The sequence below is a fragment of the Macaca fascicularis genome, chromosome 1, assembly GCF_037993035.2.
Source record: "Macaca fascicularis isolate 582-1 chromosome 1, T2T-MFA8v1.1".
In the NCBI taxonomy this organism is placed as follows: Eukaryota; Metazoa; Chordata; class Mammalia; order Primates; family Cercopithecidae; genus Macaca; species Macaca fascicularis.
In genome coordinates, this window is record NC_088375.1 from 27,098,096 (window position 1) to 27,120,053 (window position 21,958).

General features: G+C 38.9%; 1 protein-coding gene across 5 annotated transcripts; it reads right to left on the reverse strand.

Annotated features, from left to right (window-relative positions):
- Window positions 1-842: 842 nt before the first annotated feature.
- Window positions 843-18,980, reverse strand: SLC19A2 (solute carrier family 19 member 2). Of its 5 annotated transcripts, XR_012420705.1 has the most exons (7): window positions 18,571-18,980; window positions 14,011-14,613; window positions 12,518-12,671; window positions 6,908-7,130; window positions 5,583-5,775; window positions 5,041-5,182; window positions 843-2,886 (listed from the first exon to the last, which is right to left on the reverse strand). XR_012420705.1 is itself a non-coding variant. In XM_045392465.3 (6 exons), the coding sequence occupies exons 1-6, from the start codon at window positions 18,766-18,768 to the stop codon at window positions 2,804-2,806; spliced, it is 1,365 nt and encodes a 454-aa protein (XP_045248400.2). In that variant the 5' UTR covers window positions 18,769-18,980; the 3' UTR covers window positions 843-2,803. The 5 variants fall into 5 exon arrangements, 4 of the variants coding, with proteins under 4 accessions (XP_045248400.2, XP_005539983.3, XP_065378980.1 ...); XM_045392465.3 differs by lacking the exon at window positions 12,518-12,671 and having other exon boundaries at window positions 5,660-5,775; XM_005539926.5 differs by lacking the exon at window positions 12,518-12,671.
- Window positions 18,981-21,958: the final 2,978 nt, after the last annotated feature.

Consider the following 21,958-nt stretch of genomic DNA (forward strand, 5'->3'; position numbering starts at 1 on the left):
TTAAAAAGATGAGCATTTAACTACTGTATTGGCAGGTGGCTATGATGAGTCCATCACATACCATTTATATAATTCAATGTTCACACGACACAAGAATCTGTTTTGCAACAAAAGACAAAATAAGACATGGTCCTTACTCTGAAGGCTTCCAATCTGAAAGGTAGTAAGACACAGGCAATGAAACTATAGGGCTATAAAACTATATTTAGAAAAAATTTTGCATGAAAATTTTCCAGGACTTTGGTGATAAGCAGTGAAATCAATGCCTTTAGTAGGTTTTGAAATGGTATATTAAAAAATGGTACTCATTTGGATACTGTAAGAAAATACTGATTTGGTTTCTGGGATATAATGGACAAATGATTCTCAACTCATGGCAAGAAGATTCCTCCCTGGGTATTAGAATAATCTGAGGTGGAACAAAGAGGCTATAAAGTTTCAGAACAAGGTGGTACTTTCTGCTCTTGCTTTCATTTCCTTTATTTTAAGAATTCAGTTAACATCAAAGAGAGTGTCTTTTTTTTTTTTTTAAGGAAGAATGCTTTAAAAAGAGGTAAGAGCGGTGCCAACATGAAGACCAAAAAAATAAACAGTGCAATGTGGTGCCAAAAGAAAAGGGGGAAAACATCTGAAATAAGGCGGAAGAGTCAAAGGTAAAAATCACAAAGGAATGGAATAATTAACAAGATAACAAAAGGTTAACTAGGCAAGTTAGACGAGGGGAAGACTTAATATGAAATTTGTCCTAGGATACATTATTAAAATATTTAAAGATATAATCTAAAGCTCCTACTGAAATAGAAGATAAATTTAAAATAATTTTGATTAAAAAGAGAAAATATACTGTAAAATATTTATTTAATAAAAATAATTTTATAATCTATACAGAATTGAATAAAAAGTACAACAAATTATTTTCAGTTATTTGCAAAACTGCATACAGTACAACTTGCACACTGGGTTCAGCATTCTACAAACATGGCCACATACCAAGATGTGAACATATTCTTGTCTCATATACGAAAAGGCTCAGGTTGTATGCCGCAAACTTGGAATTAAATTCCAGGGAAATATTGCTTTGGTAACGTGAACAATTTGTACCACATGCCATTAAAAAAAGATTTAATAAAATCCCTCAAACAGCACTTTTCTACTTGTTTTGGAGTACACAATTCCCAAATTAGCACAAACAAAACAAAGCAAAAACAAAAAACAAAATATAAAATGGAGGTTGCTACTTTTACGATACCACTTCCCTTTCCCTTCCTTAGCTAGTGTTCTTTTCCTTTCCCTTAATTGTAAAGGACAGTGAATAGAAAATGACCTATTCTTATCCTCATCCATCTGCTTCTAGGATTCCTGCTTAAACCAAATAAGTACGTCAATTTTGCAATCTTGACACACTATTATTAACACCGTTCAGCTGTGTCATTCTAAAAAAGTTAATATCCCAGTTAAAAGCACCTATCTAGACTCTTTTCAAGATAAGGCAACAAAGTCAGCTTTAAAATAGTCTTCATGTCTGACATATACTAGCAGCCCCTTCGTAGACTAATTTCAGAATTAAATGCATACAGAACATTTTTTTCAAGTAACTTGGTAATGAAATCACTAGCAATTTTAAGCAAATATTCAAGATGATCTACCTTTAGAAACAAAGACAGATTTAAGGTAAAAAAAAATGCAGGAATCACATCTATCCTAGTTCCTGTCCCATTGAAATTGAAATAATTTAAAAGAGGCTCAGTTTATGAAAAAGGCCTTGGACTAATGCAATTCCTATTGACATCTTTATTTGGATAAGAAAAACAAATTAATATAAAAACTATATATAGGGATGAAATTATTCAAAAAAGATTTCTCATTTTATTTTGGAAATAAAAGGGAATGCAAATACAAATGGGCTAGTTATATCTGTAGCCCATATATGAACTTTTAATCTTGGAATTAATAGTCCTTCATATTGAAGATTTCAAGACAAGCAAACCTACCTTAAGCTTTCTTAAATCTCTTCATTTAGGCAGGCTTCAAAACTTGCCTTATTTTCTAAGTAAATGAGCTTCTCTGGGAAGCATATGAATAATGCAAAAATGTACTTCTAAACAAATTTTACACAAATACATAATTGTCACGATGGGAACCAAGAACATTCATACGATGAATTTTTTAAAAATAACTTAAAATTAGAAATGATACATACACCTTAAAATACAGAACACTAAATCAGAACAAATATTGCCAGTGATAAAATAACTATGTAGAAAGACCAATGCACATGAGTAACACAGAAATAAGAATTAAATTGAATAGAGGCAGATGCTGTTAGAACATATTTCCATCCATCATGACTTGTAACATTTTGTGGCCTCTGTGAAGCCATGCTCCCACCAGGCCAAGCACCTGGCTAAGTAGATACAGACATATGCGACCTATAAAACACCAAACTCACTTGCTAATAAAGTATACAACACCATGTGCTGCTTGATTGCTCTTGACTGGTTTTTAAAATCAAGTTCACTTTTGAATCAGAAGTCATCCTTAAATTAGCTCTATAAATAATCCATGAAATAAACTTTACTTCTGGCTCCTCTGAATAGTATCATGTTATTCCCGGAATACAAGGTATTAGTCAAGTGGCTGCTCTGAAGCCAAGAAATGCACATTCATAAATATATGTCTACACTTTAAAAAATCAAATACATCCAGGCAGTTGCTGTGCGGAGTTCTTGCTATAAGAAGAAGCCCTTCAGCAGTGTATTATGAAGTGGTTACTTGAGAACTTGATTCTGGATCTTCCAGCTTTCTACATTTCTTCATAATACTGACTGCACCACTGGCCAGGAAAACCACAGCGATGAGTGCAAAATAACCGGCATAGATCAAAAACTAGAAGGGGGAAAAATAGTTTATTGAATTATCAATTACAAGATGATTACTCTATAATAAAGTATATTCAGAATTTGTCCATAAAGCCTAAAAAAATATTGCATACTTACACCATGTGCCAGACCCTAAAGTTACAAAGCAGCATCACCAGCATGGTGGTACTAAATAAAGCCTGACTGCCTAAGTGTGAATCCTGACTTCATCCCTCACAAGCTGCGTGAACTTGATTGAGATACTTCATCTCTGAGCCCTGACTTCTTCACTTACAAAATGGAATTCATAATAGTTGTCACTTTACAGCATTGTTGGGACGAATCAGTGAGATCACAAATGCTCATTAGCACAATGCTAATGCTGTTAGTATTATTTCTATTGTTGTTGCTGTTATTGTTATAATTCAGTCCTGGTCTCTACCTTCAAGCTGATAGGTGGGTACAAACAGGCCAAATTCTGAAGATCAAGAACTCTATTTTTCCCCAGAAGAGGGCAGTAGAAGGTCAACTAGATTCCATTATAGGATTACTTAATATAAAAATTCTTCCCTAAGACAATTTTTTTTTTTTTTTAAGTTCTGGGGTGCATGTGCAGAATGTGCAAATTTGTTATATAGGTATACATGTGTCATGCTGGTTTGCTGCACCTATCAACCCACCATCTAGGTTTTAAGCCCCACATACATTAGGTATTTGTCCTAATGCTCTCCCTCTCCTTGCCCCCTACCCTCCGACAGGCCCCGATGTCTGTTGTTCCCCTCCCTGTGTCCATGTGTTCTCATTGTTCAACACCGACTTATGAGAGAGAACATGTAGTGTTTGGTTTTCTGTTTCCTGTGTTAGTTCACGGAGGATGGTGCCCTAAGCCAAATTTTAATGTGACTATATGGTTTATTAACATCATCATCATCATCATCTTCTTATAATAACATACTAAATACTTACGAACTGGTTCAAAGGTACAATGAGAGTATGGCCTTAAATCACTGAGCCAATTTCTTTCAATGTTGGCTATACTTCTGCAGGAAGCCATTAATCAATCATGGCAGTTAAATGGGTTTCAGCACCACCCACAAAATCCTATTATTCCACATGTTTAAATCTACCATTTCTATAAGAATCTGCTGACAAATTTCCACTTCCAATGAGAGCCATGTTTCCCTCAACTGTAATCGTCCTGGGAACTCTCCCTTATACAGGGAGGATGGCAGGCACTTAAGTTTCTCTCCTACTTTCCATCCTGAAATAAGTTTTGGGGTTAGATGTTGGTTTAACGCCGAGCTCTGGAACACTATTATTGATAGTATTGGACAAGTGACTTAACATCTCTCAAACTCATCTTCTTCATGTCTAATACAGCAACCCTGCAAATCCTATACAAAGCATTTGACACACAGAAGGCACTCAATGCACATTGTCTATTATTACTATTTCTCTCTTAGATTGCTTTAGTAAAAACAAAGTTAATTACAGCTAATATGTTGGGAAGAAATCATTTGGGTTGGGATCGGGGTGGGAGTAAGTACTTCTTGATTCATTCAGTTGCCCATTTTGCCAAAGTACAAAACAATATGTACTTAAAACTCACAATGCATGAAGGCATATACAACTATACAATTCCTGAATGTAAAAAGTATTCACATTGTTTTTGGGTGTTGGTGCAAGTTTCTCAATAGGTCATGTGTTACAAATCATAATGCTGTTCATCAACAGCAAGGCACTAGCTTGGTATTTGGGTAAGGGGTGTTTTAAATAAAGGGAGGAGACTTAAAGAGCTGTGAGATGAAACAGGGAATCTCAAACATGGGACACAGTATTCCAAGCATAGATTTAAGTATAGAGGGAAATAATGGATGAGGAAGCAGGAGGTCTTGGCCTGTAAGGAATCAGTATTACCTCTCAGCTGAAACAGACCCACTGGGCTGATGAGTTACACTCAGGAGTGTTCTAAGACCTCATAAAAAAGACGACAATCCCAACACCCTCCAGGGAGAGAGGAACTAAGGATAGGGGAGAAGGTGTTGAATGAAGGAAGGAGGGTACACTTTTACTTTACATCTGTTCCCTATTGTTTGAATTTGTTTCCATTAAGCATACATATACTTCCGTCACCCTGATCAAGTCACACATACTACCTTCGATGCCAAAGGAGAGATCTTACCTGAGTGGTAATTTCTAATCCAAGGCCACTGGCATCTACCACAATTAGAGTGAGCAGCGTCTGTAGTGCCAGGGCAATGAAGGTATTTACACCAAATACTAGGGCATAGCGTTCCATGCTGAGGTTTGCAGCAATTTGAAAACTTAAAAAAATTAAAAATAAAAGAAGAGTGAATAGATAAGAATTACTTCCTGAGTACTTATAATAGTTATTCTAAATAAAAGTAAACATTTTTACTTGAAATGTGAAGAGTCCTCCTTTCCACTGTCAATTGCCTTTCCAAACAAATGAAAATATTTTGCAACTAAATGATATAAATCTCATGCAAACATCTGAAAACAGTAGGAACATACAGACAAGGGAATAAACAAAACTTGCCTAAATGTTTCCTCAGAAGAAAAACTGATAATGCACATAAAATACAATGTTTCCTCCCATTTGCCTAATTTAACTAGAAACTTTAATATTTTGGTTTGTAAAGAAACCAAAAAATTTATCCTGTTACAATTTTTCCTAAGGCTTCTATGAGCCAAAATACATACGTTGCTATGGTGATGAGTAACATGTAGATGATTCTGAAGACAACATAGGATGCATAGCACACCCAAATGTTACCCACAGTGTCCATGATATACACTGCAGCAGCAATCAGGAGAGAAAAGAGAGATAACGTCATTTCTCCCCAAGTTGACCAGGATATTTTTATATAACCAACTGCAAACACAGCAACAGCACCTACAAAATAACAACAACAACAAAAAATCCAGTTATTTTGCTAAGCAAATGCTATGAAACACATTAAAAACGCAGCTTAGATTATTAAATTTTCAAATCTGCAACCTTATAAATAGCATAGCTCAAGAATATGGAGGGCCTTGAAACTCACACAGAGATTTCTGAACTTGATGGAATCAATAAAATGGAGCCACTGAGACGACAGACTGAATTAGGAGAGGGGGCAATGAGATGAAAATGCAGGACAAAGACACAGGGACTTTGCTAAGCAAAAAAAAATTCTGCAGCTGAAGCAGAGGCAAGAGTCAAAAAGAACCACGGCCTCTAATTTGGCATCATGGCAGGATGAGTCATCTCCCCTTCACACCAAGGAGCGGTCTAGAACATGGCAAAAGGGCTTCTCTGCCTTTTGGTAAAACAGTGACGATGATAAGGATAGCTAAAATCTATGAAGTGTTTTCTGAGTGCCAAGACAGATAATAAGTGTTTACAGAAATCATATAACACCATCCAACAACCTCAGGAGGTAGGTCAACAAATTACAAATGAACAAAAGAGTAAGATGGTCAAATACACAGGCTCTGAAGCCATCCTGCCTGAGTTCAAATCTTGACTTTGCTACTTACCATCTATATGACCTTGAGCAAGTTATTAACCTACCAGTCCCAAGTTTCCATTGCAAAATGGGGATAAATTTATCTCAGGAATTTTGTGAAGATTGAGTTAATGTATATAATGTCCTTAGAACAGGACCTAGCACATAGTAACATTCAACAAATATTAGACACTATTGTTATAAACTACTGTATATTGCTATTCAAAATTTCACATCAAGTGACAAAACTACCCAGTAATACAGAGATAATGGAAACTTGGATAAACAATCTTGAAAATTATTATATTAGGTTTCCCCAAAGTTTATTTAAAAATTCCAGTTTGTTAGTCATAGTCCTGCTCCACTTGAGTACTTCTAAGTTGTCTTCCTCAATTATAAAATCGAGCTCAAAATAAGTAAATCATTTTTTGAGGCTATTTCAAATTTGGGAGGGGGGAGCAAATCTGATTACGGCTGGCTTACCTACCAGAGGAATCCCTTCCCCACCACCACCCTCTATTATCCTGCATTGCTTACCCAGTAAGGTTGAAACAGCCTCCACACCACCATTATAGATAGCAGCATAGCGAGAAGGCATCACTTTCTCCCACAGGCCCTGTGTGTAGTTCACAACTTGAAAATAGCCACAGGTAGAGAGGGCCCACCACACAGACCAGCAGAGAAGAGGGCGAGAAGAGTAGCACATCAGGAAATCATTCCATAGTACTTTCAACACAAGGAGACGGTCTGGCTTGGGTTCCTACATAGCAAAAGGGAACAATGCTCAAACTCTGATGAAGGCAATTATATAGAAAGCAATTTACAGGCCCAATTATTTACCTAACAGACTTTTTTCCTTGTAAAAACCAACTGCTTACTTCATAAACTTGTAACAATTACATTTCTCCCCTCTGGTGAAAAATATGTTCTCATAGGATTTTTGCTTTAAATGCACTATAGCATTAACACAGCTGTATGTAATCAACCCAGCAAAAGATGTATTGTTTACAAAATGAAGATGATGAAAAGAGATTGCAGGCTTCAGCCAATAGGAGTCTATAATCTACATCTCCCATAGACTGGCAAACAACATAACAAGAATAATAATAAGCAACAGACTAGCAACCCTAATAAATCACTATTCAGTTAAGGCCTCCTACCCTTGTAATTGACAGATTGACGCAACAGTTAAGATAGAAATATTGGAAAGAAGTAGACCAAAATATTAGCAGTTCTTTCTAAGTGGTGGGTTCTTAGTGGTTTAAATTTTCTTCCTTAAACTTTTTATATTACTTAATATTTAAACAATGAGAAATAGTATTAATAATAAGTAATAAATCAAGTTACTGGGCTTATAATTGAGTGAAGCAAGACATTACTGAGCTATGCACCATCACAAGAAGTGAATATGAGATGTCACTCTGTGAGATATCTCTGATTTCATCTGTATAAAAGGACTAATCTGCCAAATGTTACTGTAATCCCTGGGCCTTGCTCAGAACATGGGAAGGCCGGGTGCGGTGGCTCACATCTATAATCTCAGCACTTTGGGAAGTCAAGACAGAATTGCTTGAGCCCAGGAGTTTGAGATCAGCCTGGGCAATAAAGTGAGATCCTATCTCTACCAAAAAAACACCCAAAAAAACAGAACATGGAAAATTTTACTTTCGTGGCTAACATGTAAAGGCAAAATGAGCGCCATGGAAAGATGAGTACGATATACCACTGAGTAAAACAACAGCAAGTTACAAGACTACATGTAGATCACAATTTCATTTACTATAAAATGTATACATATGTGTACATGCATATGCATATATGAAAAGAGATGTTTGAAAAGTTCACTAATCTTTGGGTGGTAGTAGGTCAGGTGATTTTTAATTTTTTTTATATAGCTTTCTGTAATGTTTAATTTAAAAAAGTAAGTAGATGCCAGGCACAGTGGCTCACGCCTGGAATCTCCACACTTCAGGAGGCTGTGGCAGGAGAACTGCTTGAACCAAGAAGTTCAAGATCAAGCTGGGCAACATAGTAAGATCCCGTCTCCATACACACATACACACACACACACACACACACAAAATTTAATTAGCTGGGTGTGGTGGTGTACACATGTAGTCCCTGCTACTCAGGAGACTGAGGTGGGAGGATCACTTGAACCTAGATAAAGGCTGCAGTGAGCCGTGATCATGCCACTGCACTCCAGCCTGGGCAACAGAGAGAGACTCTGTCTCAAAAAAAAAAAAAAAAAAAACATACATACACACACACACACACAGTATATATATACACACATATACACACACACCATATATATCATTTTTATAAAATTAGTACAGATATTTTCTCCTCTTATATACAGTAACAGTGACCATCAGCATTAGGTAAATAAAGGCCATTTTCTCCCTCAGAGGCTAGAAAACCTCACTGGACTGAGAATCCGAGTTTCATCATTCTTTTACCTTCTCATGCCGTTGCAAAGCAACCCCAGTGTGGTGCTTCCTTCTTTGTGCTGTTTAGCCCAGAGGGGGATATCCTTCAAGCACCATTACTACAGCCCTTTTCCAAAATTCAGGGAGGAGTACTGAGGTTAACTAAGATAACTCAGAGAAAGAATTACTGACACTTGAAAATTCTACTTGATGAATTTGCATATGATAACCACCTAAAAGTACAAAATACTGCTGTTACAAGATTGATTTCTTGGCACTGTATATGAGCGCAAACCTTGTGAATTTAAACAAATCACAAGATAACTGTTAATTATATCTAATGTGAATTTGCTGAGAGTGAGTGAATGGTACCAAGCATATTTTCTGAAGTCTTTATTCAAGATCCACCAGTTTTATTGAACTATATCAGAATTTTACTATTTAGCTTCAGTTGCTTAACCAATATAACCTGGAAAACAACTGTGATAATCTAAAACTTTCAAGGATGCTGGAAGGATTATAAGAAAGTATATTCCTGGAAGAATGGAACTATTAAAAGGATTCACAAGTTTCTATTAGAAACCTACCATAAACTGATAAGAAACCCTTAGTTTTCTCATCTGGAAAACGAAAATGATAACAATAACATCTATCCACATAAGATTATACAGAGTTAAATTAGATAATGCATGTATTTATTATAGAGGTGCTCAGTTAATGTTATTTTTATTGCATAGCTTAAAAAGTCATGGCATACATAAAATAATGCCAGTATAATACATTTGAGAACTTTAGATCTATTATGTAATAATGAATTCTGCACACAGAAGTTAATAACTACTCAATCTATTATCTGGCCACACCAAAAAGAAAAGTTGGCAGGTCCTGTTTATAAAATCGGCACCTCTTGCTATAATCTGCAGGCTTCCTTCTATGCTGTTTTCTAGGCTTCAAATGTTAAGCTTATATGAATCGCACTTTCTAAAAGAGCATTTGACATATTACCTTTTATGTTTCTTGTTAAATTACATTTACAAAGGTTTATTTCTATTACATCAAAACTCTGAGCTGCTCATAGTTAATCATGCAAGTTCTAATTTAATAAGTGGCTTCACTGTGTTCCATGGAGCTTTGAGAGTTTCATGTGGGATGAATAACAGGCTCAAGGTGGGTAAAATTATCAGACCTGCATTCCTGTTTCAATCAGAAAGGCTCAATTTTTATTTACTTATCAAAATGGGGATCTAGTTTCAGATTTCATTTGAATATAAGGTTTTGACACTGTTTTATACATTTAAAAATCTTTAACAATTACTTCCCTCTGTCAGGGAATGTAAATCTCTACTGAAGTGGTGGTTTTTGGAGTCAACCAGATGCGGGTGGAAATTTTTTTTTCTTTTTTTTTTTTTTGAGACAGAGTCTCTGTTGCCCAAGCTGGAGTGCAGTGGCACCATCTCAGCTCACTGCAACCTCCGCCTCCCGGGTTAAAGCAACTCTCCTGCCTCAGCCTCCCAAGTAGCTGGGATTACAGGCATGCGCCACCATGCCCAGTTAGTTTTTGTTTTTTTGTTTTTTTAGCAGACATGGTGTTTCACTACCTTGGCAAGGCTGGTCTCGTACTCCTGACCTCAAGTGATCTGCCTGCCTTGCCCACCCAAAGTACTGGGATTACAGGTGCGAGCTACCATGCCCGGCCTGAGTTGGAAATTTTTGAAGTGCCACTTCCTATGTGCCTTAGAGCAAGTCAGTTAACTAAATTTAGTTTCCTCTTCTCTAAAATGAGCAAATATCTACATCATCGAGTTTTAATAAGAATCAAATAATATACTGACTCTAAAGTTCTTAGCACAGTATCTGATACCCAAGTCAAAATAAATGGGAGGTGCGATGATGATGATAATGAAGATGACTGGGCATGATTAATTCAAAGAGAAAGGGAAATATTACTCTATTTACAACCTCACAAATACATGACTATCTACCATAAAAGTACAAAGCTGTTCCAGATTATTCATGTCTAATGATAATGATAATAGTAACAGCAATTACCATTTATTGGAAACCTACTATGTAAACTCATTTGAAAGCTTTAAATACTCAAAATAACCCTGTAAGATATATATGTACATAAGGAAACTAAATCTCACAGAATTAAGTAACTTGCCCCAGTACTAGAACTAGGGTTTGGACTTCACTTTCTTCAAAACTCACTACACCCTGCTGCTAGAAATGACATTATTTAATACCAAAGTGCAAGCATTAATTTCACTGTTGTCATTGTTCCTATAGACCTTAGACATGCAGACACAGAAAGAATACTTACTAGTAGTAAAAGATATGAAACTACAAATAAAAGCATGGCTATATTAAGAGAATCATTTACTAGGTATTAATTACATGTCAGAACCTATGCTAAAGAAGTGGTTTAATTTGTGTCATTTCTAATAGATGAAGAACTCAAAATAAATCAGGTTCACTTATCAGCCAACTACATAATGAATCCAGCTCTGCTTGTGAAAGAAAGTCACCAGCTTTGGTTCTTCTTTCTGTGAGATCAGCACCCTTTGCCCCAATGCAATAGGCTCTCTTTAAATAAAAAGAACTCACAAATACTCTAAGGTAACTTGTAGAGTGAGCTATCACTTAGACTCCTCCTACTTCATTTTCTCTTTCTATAAAAATCAAGATAAAACCATCTATCTACCTACTCTTCAATAATTACCATGATTATAATTTATGGTTTAATTATAGGGCTTGTCAACTTAAAATACCTCTGTGCTCCCTAATATCCATATTCTGAATTTCCTTCAAGCTTGCCAAAGAAAAACAGCAGCATTTCAGGGCCAATCAGTGCCAATACCAAGCAGCACTGCCCATCTGCTATGGTATCGGTAGCAGAGCCTAGGATATCAGGGAACTGACTTGAATCCTAATTTCGAAAACAGTGTAACTGACATGATGGTTCTGACATTGTTACCCTAGTTAAAAGACTTCATGGAGAAAGGTTTAGAGAGAACTGGATCTCATATACACTTTAAAATTATGCCCAAGAGTATATTTGTGCAATTCTGCGCAAGTTGCTAATCTCTGATCCTAATCCTTATCTCTAAAAGGACAGTCTTGATGAAATCTAATCTCTTCTTAAAATTCTCTGATTTTTCTGACTTGTGATTAGAATTTCTAACTCTAAAATTCTAGAATTCTTCGGTATATAAAATACTGACACACTGTGTATCTATAAACAAGTATTTCAAGTTGATCTAGAACAGAGTTTTTTAAACTATAGGTCACCACCCATAAGTTGGTAATAAAATTGATTTAGAGAACAGTGAACTGAATTTTTAAAAAGTAAAAGAATGTATCAGAATAAAGTATTGTTGTAAAACTTGTTTCTGTTATATATAAAATATATACATACCTATGTATGTACAGGTTTTCTATGTAAAATGTGTTTTCTCACTATGTTTCTTAATTATATTCAAAAAAGTTTGAAACTCACTATCTATAAAAATCTTTAGAACTATGGTCAATATGTTAATATCTAAAATATACATTTATACACACATTATATATATGTTAATTTTAGCTAAAGCCACTGTAACACATTCAAAACAGATAAAGAAGAGTCTTTATTTTTTTCCACTTCATGAAATCTATGAAATGATTATACCTCCTTCCCTCTCCCATCAACCCTCTGTTGACTCTCCAACATTACCTAACAATTTATGAAAAAATCAGCATTTCATTGCCACTTAATCCTTGGTCATTCTGACAAAAACTGCTCACAGGTGCCTTGGTAATCAAGGTGAGTTTCATGGTGAGGGTTGCCCAGGCTCTAGAAGTCTACCCAGGCTCTTTGGGATGATAACCTAAATTTCAAGTAGTAATTTGAGAGCTCAACAATGGGGACAGAAAAAAGAGTAATTTTCAACGAGGACATTAGATACCACATTGAAACAATCCAGTTAACTCTCAGTACAGAATGAAAGACTTTATTCATAATGGTTCTTTATTATCAGCCAGCCTACAAAGCTTATGGAGCTCAGTCCGACTGAGGCCACCTACAAAGCTGGAATGTTAATAGGCTTATTTACAAACATGTCCCAGGAAAACTAAGACTACAGTGTGGCTGGAATTAACTTTGCTCCTCACAGCTCACAGCTTATAACCTAATAGAAACAAAAAAACTTGTATATTAAAAAAAAAGGGGGGTGGGTGTCTAGGGAAAGGAACTTATCTTCCTGGCTAGACAGAACAGATGGATAAATTATTTTAATGCCATACTTCTCCCTTCCAAGAGACAGCTTCATAACACACTTTTAATATTTATTCCATCATCACCTCAAACTGTCCTCTTGTGATCTCTTTGCCTGCATTATTCATTACTACTTTACTTCAGCAAATTGTCATTTGAAAAATAAATAACAGATATACCTTCTAGCACAGAAGAGGAAAATAACTTCTTACCCTTAAATACCGTGGGCTTCATGGCTGGGTGCAGTGGCTCAGGCCTGTAATCCCAGCACTTTGGGAGGCTGAGGCGGGTGGACTGCTTGAGGTCAGGAGTTTGAGACCAGCCTGGCCAACATGGTGAAACCCCATCTCTACTAAAATAGAAAAATTAGCTGGGCATGGTGGCAAGTGCCTGTAATCCCAGCTACTAGGGAGAGGCTGAGGCAGAACTGCTTGAACTCTGGAGGCAGAGGTTGCAGTGAATCGAGATCGCACCACTGTTCTCCAGCCTCAGCAACAGAGCAAGACTCCATCTCAAAAATAAATAAATAAATAAATAATAATAATAATTTGGGCTTCAATTCAGAAACTAGAAGTAGATATTTAATCATTTATTAGAATCATTTCATTTACCCATTTAGCAAAAATTTTCTGAGTGCTTTATTTATGTGCCAAACACTCAAAAGATGAAGACTCAGCCCTTGCAATCCAAGACATCTCTGACATGAACAATATAATGCTGTATCAATCTGACTTTGGAGGTCATGCACTCCAGGGAAAAATAAATGTGTCATCTCTAATATAAATAAACCACAGCTTGAATGAATAGAATGAATGAATAAAGCAACGAATCAACTCAGGATAAAACATGAATCCAAATGAATACAAGATCTATCAAGAGGGAGTCTGCTGGTTTTTTTACCACCGGTCTAGCCCCCATAGTAGCAATTACAAGATACTTAAGGCTGAGCTTACCGGTTCCTCCAGGGGAGGCTCCTCCATATTTAGAGGGATTTTTGACTCAATGTCCTCCCAGCCAGGAAGGTGGTTAGAAGCTGGGGTGTCAGTAACAATGCCACCATTTTGTACCTTGATACCATTCACTCTCTGGCAGGTAGAAGGAATGTGGTGAAAGAAGAGGCTCTTCTGTGGCATAGGTAAAAACCAGGCCACAGCAAAAGCCACTGAAACACAGGTAAGAGAGATGACATTCAGGCTGAACAGCGACCAGCCTGCCACTGAGACAAGGATTTGCCCTAGGACAGAGCCCACTGTAAAGCCCACCAAAGTGGCACTTCGACAGTAACTTGTGACTTTCTGGTACATGCCCAGGTCTACCACACTGTAGATATAGGAGTAATAGGCAATTTCAGTGGCTGTGGCTATGCCATAAAAAAATTCTAGAAATTGAATGGCCAACAGTCCCTGGGCATAGAGCAGCATAAACCATGTAACAATAAGGCTGAGCCCCTGCAGTAGAACAACAGGTTTATAACGGAGGTAGTCGGTAGCAAGGAACACAGGAAACAGTAGCACCAGGTAAGAGTAAGTCCATACTGGATAAATTTCATTGAAGACCTGGTAGAAAGAGAAAAAAAAAAAAAAATCCCATTAGTGATCAAAGGACCTGGAATACTCAAAAGGAATTTCTTCTTACAAAACAACCTACAAATAACTCAAAGATCTCATCCTTATCAATCAAAGAAACCTTGACAACAACAGTTCAGATAATTGTTTGAAAATAGCTCTTCTCTTTTTTTTGTTTGAGATGGAGTCTCGCTCTGCACCCAGGCTGGAGTGCAATGGTACAATCTTGGCTCACTGCAACCTCTGCCTCCCGGGTTCAAGTGATTCTCCTGCCTCAGCCTTCCAAATAGCTGAGATTACAGGCACCCGCCATCACACCCGGCTAATTTTTGTATTTTTAGTAGAGTTGGGGTTTCACCATGTTGACCAGGCTGGTCTCAAACTCCTGACCTCAAATGAGGAGCCTCCCAAAGCGCTGGGATTACAGGCGTGAGCCACCACGCCCAGCCGGAAATATCCTTTCCTATCCCCAATAGCATCATCTTTTTTCCTAATAAATTCTTCCCATTAATCAAGGTCTACTTCAAAGACTTCCTTATTCAGAAAGACTTTGCGGAAGCCAATAGTACTTGTATTACAATATTCAAACTCTTTTTTTCTTTTTTTTTTTTGGAGACAGGGTCTCCCTCTGTCACCTAGGCTGGAGTGCAGTGGCAGAATCATGGTTCACTGCAACGCCTCAGGTGAGGCTCAGGTGATCCTCCCACCTCAGCCTCCCCAGTAGCTGGGACTACAGGCCTGTACTACCACATCCAGCTAATTTTTTTTTTTTTCTTTTGGTAGAGATAGGGCTTCTCCACATTACCCAGGCTGGTCTCAAACTCCTGGGCTCAAAGCAATCCACCAGCCTCAGCCTCCCAAAGTGCTCAGATTACGGACATGTGAGCCATCTCACCTAGCCTCAAACTCTCTTGATACTGATCTACATGCATCTCTTTCCCCAATTAATTCATAATACTAGCTCTTCACCATGGCTGCATCTCCTAAGAAGCTTTTAAAAATTTGTTAGCCAAGCATGGTGGCACAGGCCTATGGCTGCTACTCAGGAGGCTGAGGTGGGAGAAGTGCTTGAGCCCAGCAGTTTGGGGCTGCAGTGACTTATGATCACACCACTACACTCCAGCCTGTGTGACAGAGCAAGACTCTGTCTCTTTAAAAAAAAAAAAAAAAAAAAATGCCCAGCCACAGATATTTTCTAAAAACGTCTCAGATTTTTAAATGAGCCAGAGTTGAGAACAACTGCCTTATCGGCTTTTTAAGGATAGACCCCTACATTCACCTGTATGACCTGTCTAAAAGCCAGCATACTGTTTGGAAGATACTAGATTCAATAAACGCTTTGAAAACTGAATTACTGTCATTTCTTACTTCTAGACACAAGATAGACAGCCTTTATCCTAGTGTTTCATTAAGCTTCTCTGACTCTAAGTTTTGTTTCTTTTGGGGCAGAGGAACAAATAAAGATGGTCAATCTGTCCTACAATCTTGAGAAAATTAACTCTCTCCAGATGGCAGGATTATAGGCAACTTTTACGTCCTTTTTGCTTATTTGTAAATAGAAAAAAAAATAGAAGTTTTTGCTGTTTTCTTTTTAATGCCTATTTTAAACTTGGGATATAGTAGAAGTGATCTTTAAAATAAGCTTTAAACCAGAAAGACCCCAGCAGGAATTTCAGTTCCATCACTTGCTGTGTGAGTGTAGACAAGATTCTTTTAGCTCCCCTTAGCCTTAACCTCCATTATCAGTAAAGGAGAGTTGTTTGCTGCAAAAATTAAATGAGACACAACATGTAAATTACTTACTCCACCTGATTTATTCACAAAGTCTGAAGACTAGAGGATAAGCTGACAAGGATATCTGGGGCAATATCTACCCACAGATAAAGATCTGTTTTACTGAAAGTTTGGCCTTTAACTATTAACATACAGTCAAATTTTAGCCTGCTTAAAACTTATAAACTGGTATCTATTTTAAAGTGAATGCTTTTCCTGAAATCTAAAAAAAAAATCTTTGAGAGTAGAGAGAAGAAATCTGTTTTTTTCTCCTCTCCTTTTGTTTTAAAATTTAGTTAACAATAGCTCTGTTCAAACCAACTTGTCCCTCTGCAGTCTTCTAGGAGCAAACACAAACTTTAATACAAATGTCGCTGAATATGACTTAGCATTAGCTTTGCTTAAAAATCATGTAATATTTTTTATTTAACTGTCCGTTGCAAAAAGCAAGCACTCAGTAAGTAATGAATAAACTGTTCTATTATTTCAATTATTAGTTATACAAAAAACGTAGGGCTTGCCACAAGGAGAGGAGAATCAGCCATGATCTGGTGGTCCTCTGAGAATACACCCCTTCCCCAGACTTCTAGATTTCTCTCCAAATCCCTTTTCCTCATCTAATTAGCAATAATAGAAGTACGCTTATGTTTTTGTTACACAATCAGCAAACAGTTACTACGCCTGGCCACTCTGCTTTATTTCTGTGCCCCCTGAACGTACTTCACTCACCTTGAAAAGCTTTCTGATAGGACAGAGCACATGATCTTGGTAGCACATCACACAGCAACCTTCTACCCAGGGCACATGACAAAACAGATCAGCTTTCAAATATCAACACTTGGAACATGTTTCTCTCCCTGTGTTTCACTATCAGGAAAGGTGCACAAACTGTGCAGATCACATGGCAGTTCACATGAAACTTTAATGGTCAGCTGTTCACAGCAGTATCAATTCTGCCTCAGTGGCTACACCTCAGATTCAGTGGTTGTTTTGGTTCTCCAGAATCATACTTTCTCATATCAGTGCAGTAATTTTCTTGTAAAATCATTCTGTTCACAAAAGTTGGCTGTTTTGACTTTATTATTGCTTTAAATCAGTATTAAAATTCAAATAGGTTATGAATAACTGCTACGTCGCTTATGCAGTGATCCACAAGACTGAGAAACGGCCCAGGAAGAGGGCATTGAATCGGCTTTATTTCGGTTTTGTGGAAGTACTTTGGGTTTAATTTCTTTTTCAGTTTATATATTGTCTTTCTTCTGCAAAAATCAAGTGCTGGTTTTGACCATGCACTTTAACAGGTCAGTACATTTCTAAAATACACTATGCGCTTCTGAAGTACTTTAATTGTAAGCCCTTACCTAGGAAAAATCAATCAGCAAAAAACTCTTGATGATGGACTACGTGCTCTCAATTATCCTGAACATCACAGAAGCCTTCAAAGACACCACCTTGTATCTGAGAAGCAAAACTAACATCTGTGAAGCAACAATTCACAATACAAGGAAAACCATAATTAAGAGTCAATTATGTTATACCATCTGCCTTTATCCCTGGAGGTTGGGCTTAAGGGAGAGAGGGGCAGGATATCCTTGGACACAACCTCACCCAACTAAAAATCAAGACAAATTAAGACGTTCTGTACTTCTGTCCTGTCCCTACTTGGATAAGCACATCCATCCTGCCAAATGTAAACAAAGTAAGGGATGGACAGGCAGCAGGTGAAGCAGGTAGAGGGAAGATCCTTTCAGAAAAGCAGTGGTTGCCCACTTTCAGTCAATGAGTATTTACTAAGCTATGTCCAAAGTACACCTTGCTGTTTTCACTTCTTTGTCAAAATATTACCCCCTCACCCCCAGCAGGAACTGCTGGACCAGTCTGGGCAGTCACGCTAAGCCACATTACAACACTATCAGCATACGGCCTGACGCACAAGGCACGGGGCCTCTGGACGCGTGTTCTGAGACCTTCGCAGGAGACTCGCCCTACATAGCCGAAGAAAACAGAAAATCATGAACACAACGCAGAGCACGAAGTCGACCTCCAACTGGGAAAAATCAGAAATCTCTGCCCAGAATGGCTCGAGCGCTTTTCTCAGTCCTCTCTTCCTCCGCCGCCCACCCGCAGGCTGGTCGCCCGCCCTTCCTGCGCGCGCCCCGCGTCCTCCGCGCGTACCTCTCTCTCGCTCAGGTTCTTGTCCGGCCCCAGCAGGTACGGGGTCAGGAAGGGCTCGGAGGGCCTGAGGCTGGCGAAGAAGCCATAGGCGCAGAGCAGCGCGGTGGGCAAGAACCAGCACTCACGAGGGACCCGAGCGGTGCGCAAGAGCACAGCGGCCGCCGCGGCGCGCCGAGATACCGGGCCGGGCACATCCATCCGGGGCGCGAGGGGAGGGGACCCGGCCCGACCCCTTCCTTCTCCTCCTCCGCCAACTGGAATGAGGGTCAGGCACTGCCCCAGCGCGGGCACTTGTAACCGCAAGTGACGCCTTCTCCCTGTTAGGCCCGGCCGTTCTGGACTCGCCGCCGCCTCCGGCTACCGTACTCCCAGCCTTAACCCGCGGACGCCTCCACGGTCGCAGTCTGAGCGCCCGGCCTAAGGGAGACCCGTCCTAAGGCCCACCCTCCGCCACCGCCTCCAGGCTGGGAACCAATCACAGCGGACGCCAGGAATACTTGGCTTCTCTGCCATTGGTTGTGGGTCACACGACGTGAACTGGCGGCGGCGGCAGCAAGCCAGGCTTCTGACGTCCCAGGGCTCAGGCGCGGAGGACATGTGGAACTCCAATCTGAAAGGGGCGGCTTGCGGCCGAACGCTAGTCAGGCGGCCAGCTAGGGTTCGTGTCACACCTGTGGTCGGCTCTGCTCATCTGTCGGGAATGCGTCCTGTGGGCCTAATCCCCAGATGGAAGAAACGCTCTGTTCTCCCCAACCATCGTTTGTCATTCTTATTCACCGTCCCTCGAATGTCCATTCAGGTTCTGCTCCTGAGAGACTTAGTGACAGAGGACAGGCAAAGATTTCACGTTGGGAACGGGGAAGGTTAAATCACTCCTCCAGCAGCTTTCGTGTTTTAAATTGTATTCATCCGCCATGGAAAGACATCAGAAGCCCAGGATCTAAGCGAGAGACTGAAATGAAGAAAGTGGATAATATTGGGAGAATAATGAACAAGCTGGTCAGTGAATAGCGGAACCGTAATAGAGTCCCAGTTAAAGGGTTTTAACTTTATTTCATCATTTTTTGCAAGCATGATACAATGAAAACAAACACCTAACTACGCTAAGGTTTATAGTTAAAAGGAAGGTGGAAAATCCTGAGTCATTACAGTAATCACGAAACATGAGGGATTTCTTCATTTAAAAACAAAAAAGAGGTCTTGGCATAGTTTTCAAGGGCAAAGCATGGCAAGACTCTCCAGTGCTTGCTTTCATCTCCCTCTGTGTGCCTTTTTCTGCCTGACTCACAGCCTGGCTCTATCCTAATCCTTCTGCAAAGATGCAGCATTTAAAGCAATTTTTCCTGTGCAGTATTTGTAGAATGATAGATCCTGCCAGAAGCTCATGGAAACATTTTGAAACTATCTTGCTTTTTGGTATGTTACGATCCATCTAGCACAATTTTCTTCCTGATAGCAAATGACACTTTTTTCAAGCATCAGCAACAGAAGTGAGTCTACCAGATGGAATAAGATACTAGTAAAGGGAAAGATTTGTTTCTAAGACTGCACAAATGAATGAACCCAAATATGTGAATTGATTAATCTGTGAAGAAATACAATTGGTACTATTTACATCTCTCAATGAGTCTTAAAGTGTGGTTGAGGAAGCCCTGGGGGTCTTTGGGACCCTGTCAGAGGTTTCATGAGTTCAAGACTATTTTCATAACCATGCTAAGACTTTATTTCGTTTTCCACTCCAGAGGCTATATAATGTGTGATGACATCATCACTTTATAGGATGAGAGAATATGTGCTTGTATATTCTTGTGTTTGTCAGACTTTCCATTTTTAATTTATTACAATATGGCAATTATCAATAGGTATAACCCACAAAACCCAACAGAGTTTTGGGGCACCTCAGTAACAAGGGTCCTAAGACCAAAATGTTTGAGGACTTCTAATTGATATTATTCAATTATCTAGTTCCCTAAACTCCAACCCTTGTCAGGACTACAGAGAGAAAACAGGTGGTCCTCTTGACAATTGCTTTGTATTTACATTCAGTGCTTTTGTAGAAGTGAAGAAAGAAAGAGAAAGCAAGCCAGAGAGGCCTGGGAAAGAAAAGCCTTCTTATTAAAAACAGCTTTCAGGGTGGTCATGGTGGCTCACTCCTGTAATCCCAGCACCTTGGGAGGCCGGGGCGGGCGGATCACTTGAGGTCAGGAGTCTCAGACCAGCCTGGTCAACATGGTGAAAAACGTCTCTACTAAAAATGAAAAAATTAGCCAGGCATGGTGGCATACACGCCTGTAGTCCCAGCTACTTGGGAGTCAGAGGCAGGAGAACACTTGACCCAGGAGGCAGAGCTTGCAGTGAGCGGACAGCGAGACTCGTGAGACTCTTTAGACTCGGTAGACTGGTCTCAAAAAACAAAACAGCAACAACAAAAACAGCTTTCCATCCCTTCCCTGAGGCTTGGGGACCTGAACCATGTTAATCTGTAAATCACTGCTTCTGTAACTTTTCCTTGGTGTAAATCATATAGGCAATGAGGCTGGGTATAAACAGTAACTGTCCTTGAATTGGGTAGATGTTTTATTATTATTTTTGTCTAAGAGGTCATGGCGATAAGCAGAATTCTAAGAATGACCCCCAGTGACGCTTGCCCTTGTATAACCCCCACCCATTTGAGTGTTAGGTGGAACCTATGAATTTGATGAGGCAATATTCCTGTGATTATATTACATTTTATGACAAATGTGAGATTTTCCAGGTGGGCCCAATCTAATCACATGAGCCCTTTAAAAGCAGAGCTTTTCCTTCTGCTAATAGCAGAAGAGGAAGTCAGAGAGATTTGAAGGATGAGAATTTGACATGCTGCTGTTGGAGGGGGCTACATGCCAAGAAATGTGGGCATCCTGTAACAACTGAGACTGGCTCTTGGCTGACAGCCAGCAGGGAATCAGGATATCAGTCCCAGAATCATAAGGAACTGAATTCTGCTAAAAACCTAAATGAGCTTGGAAGTGGGATTCTCTCGCCGGAGAAGAGCCCAGGTGGGTCAGCATCTTAATATTGGCCTGCGAAACCGTAAGCAGAGAATCCACTCAGGCCCACCTGGATCTACAGAACTGTGAGCTAAGCTGATGTGGTAATATTTTAAAGCTGCTAAATTTTTGTTCATTTGTTTTGCATCAATAGAAATCTAACACAAAGGTAAATAGAATATATTTTTTAAATCGAGGCAATATTCACATAACATAAAATTAACCATTAATTATATTTAAGTGTACAACTCAGTGGCATTACTACATTCATAATATTGTGAAACCATCACTTCTGTCTAATTCCAAGATATTTTCAGGAGACTGGTACCTACAGGAGACTGGTACCCATTAAGCAGTCA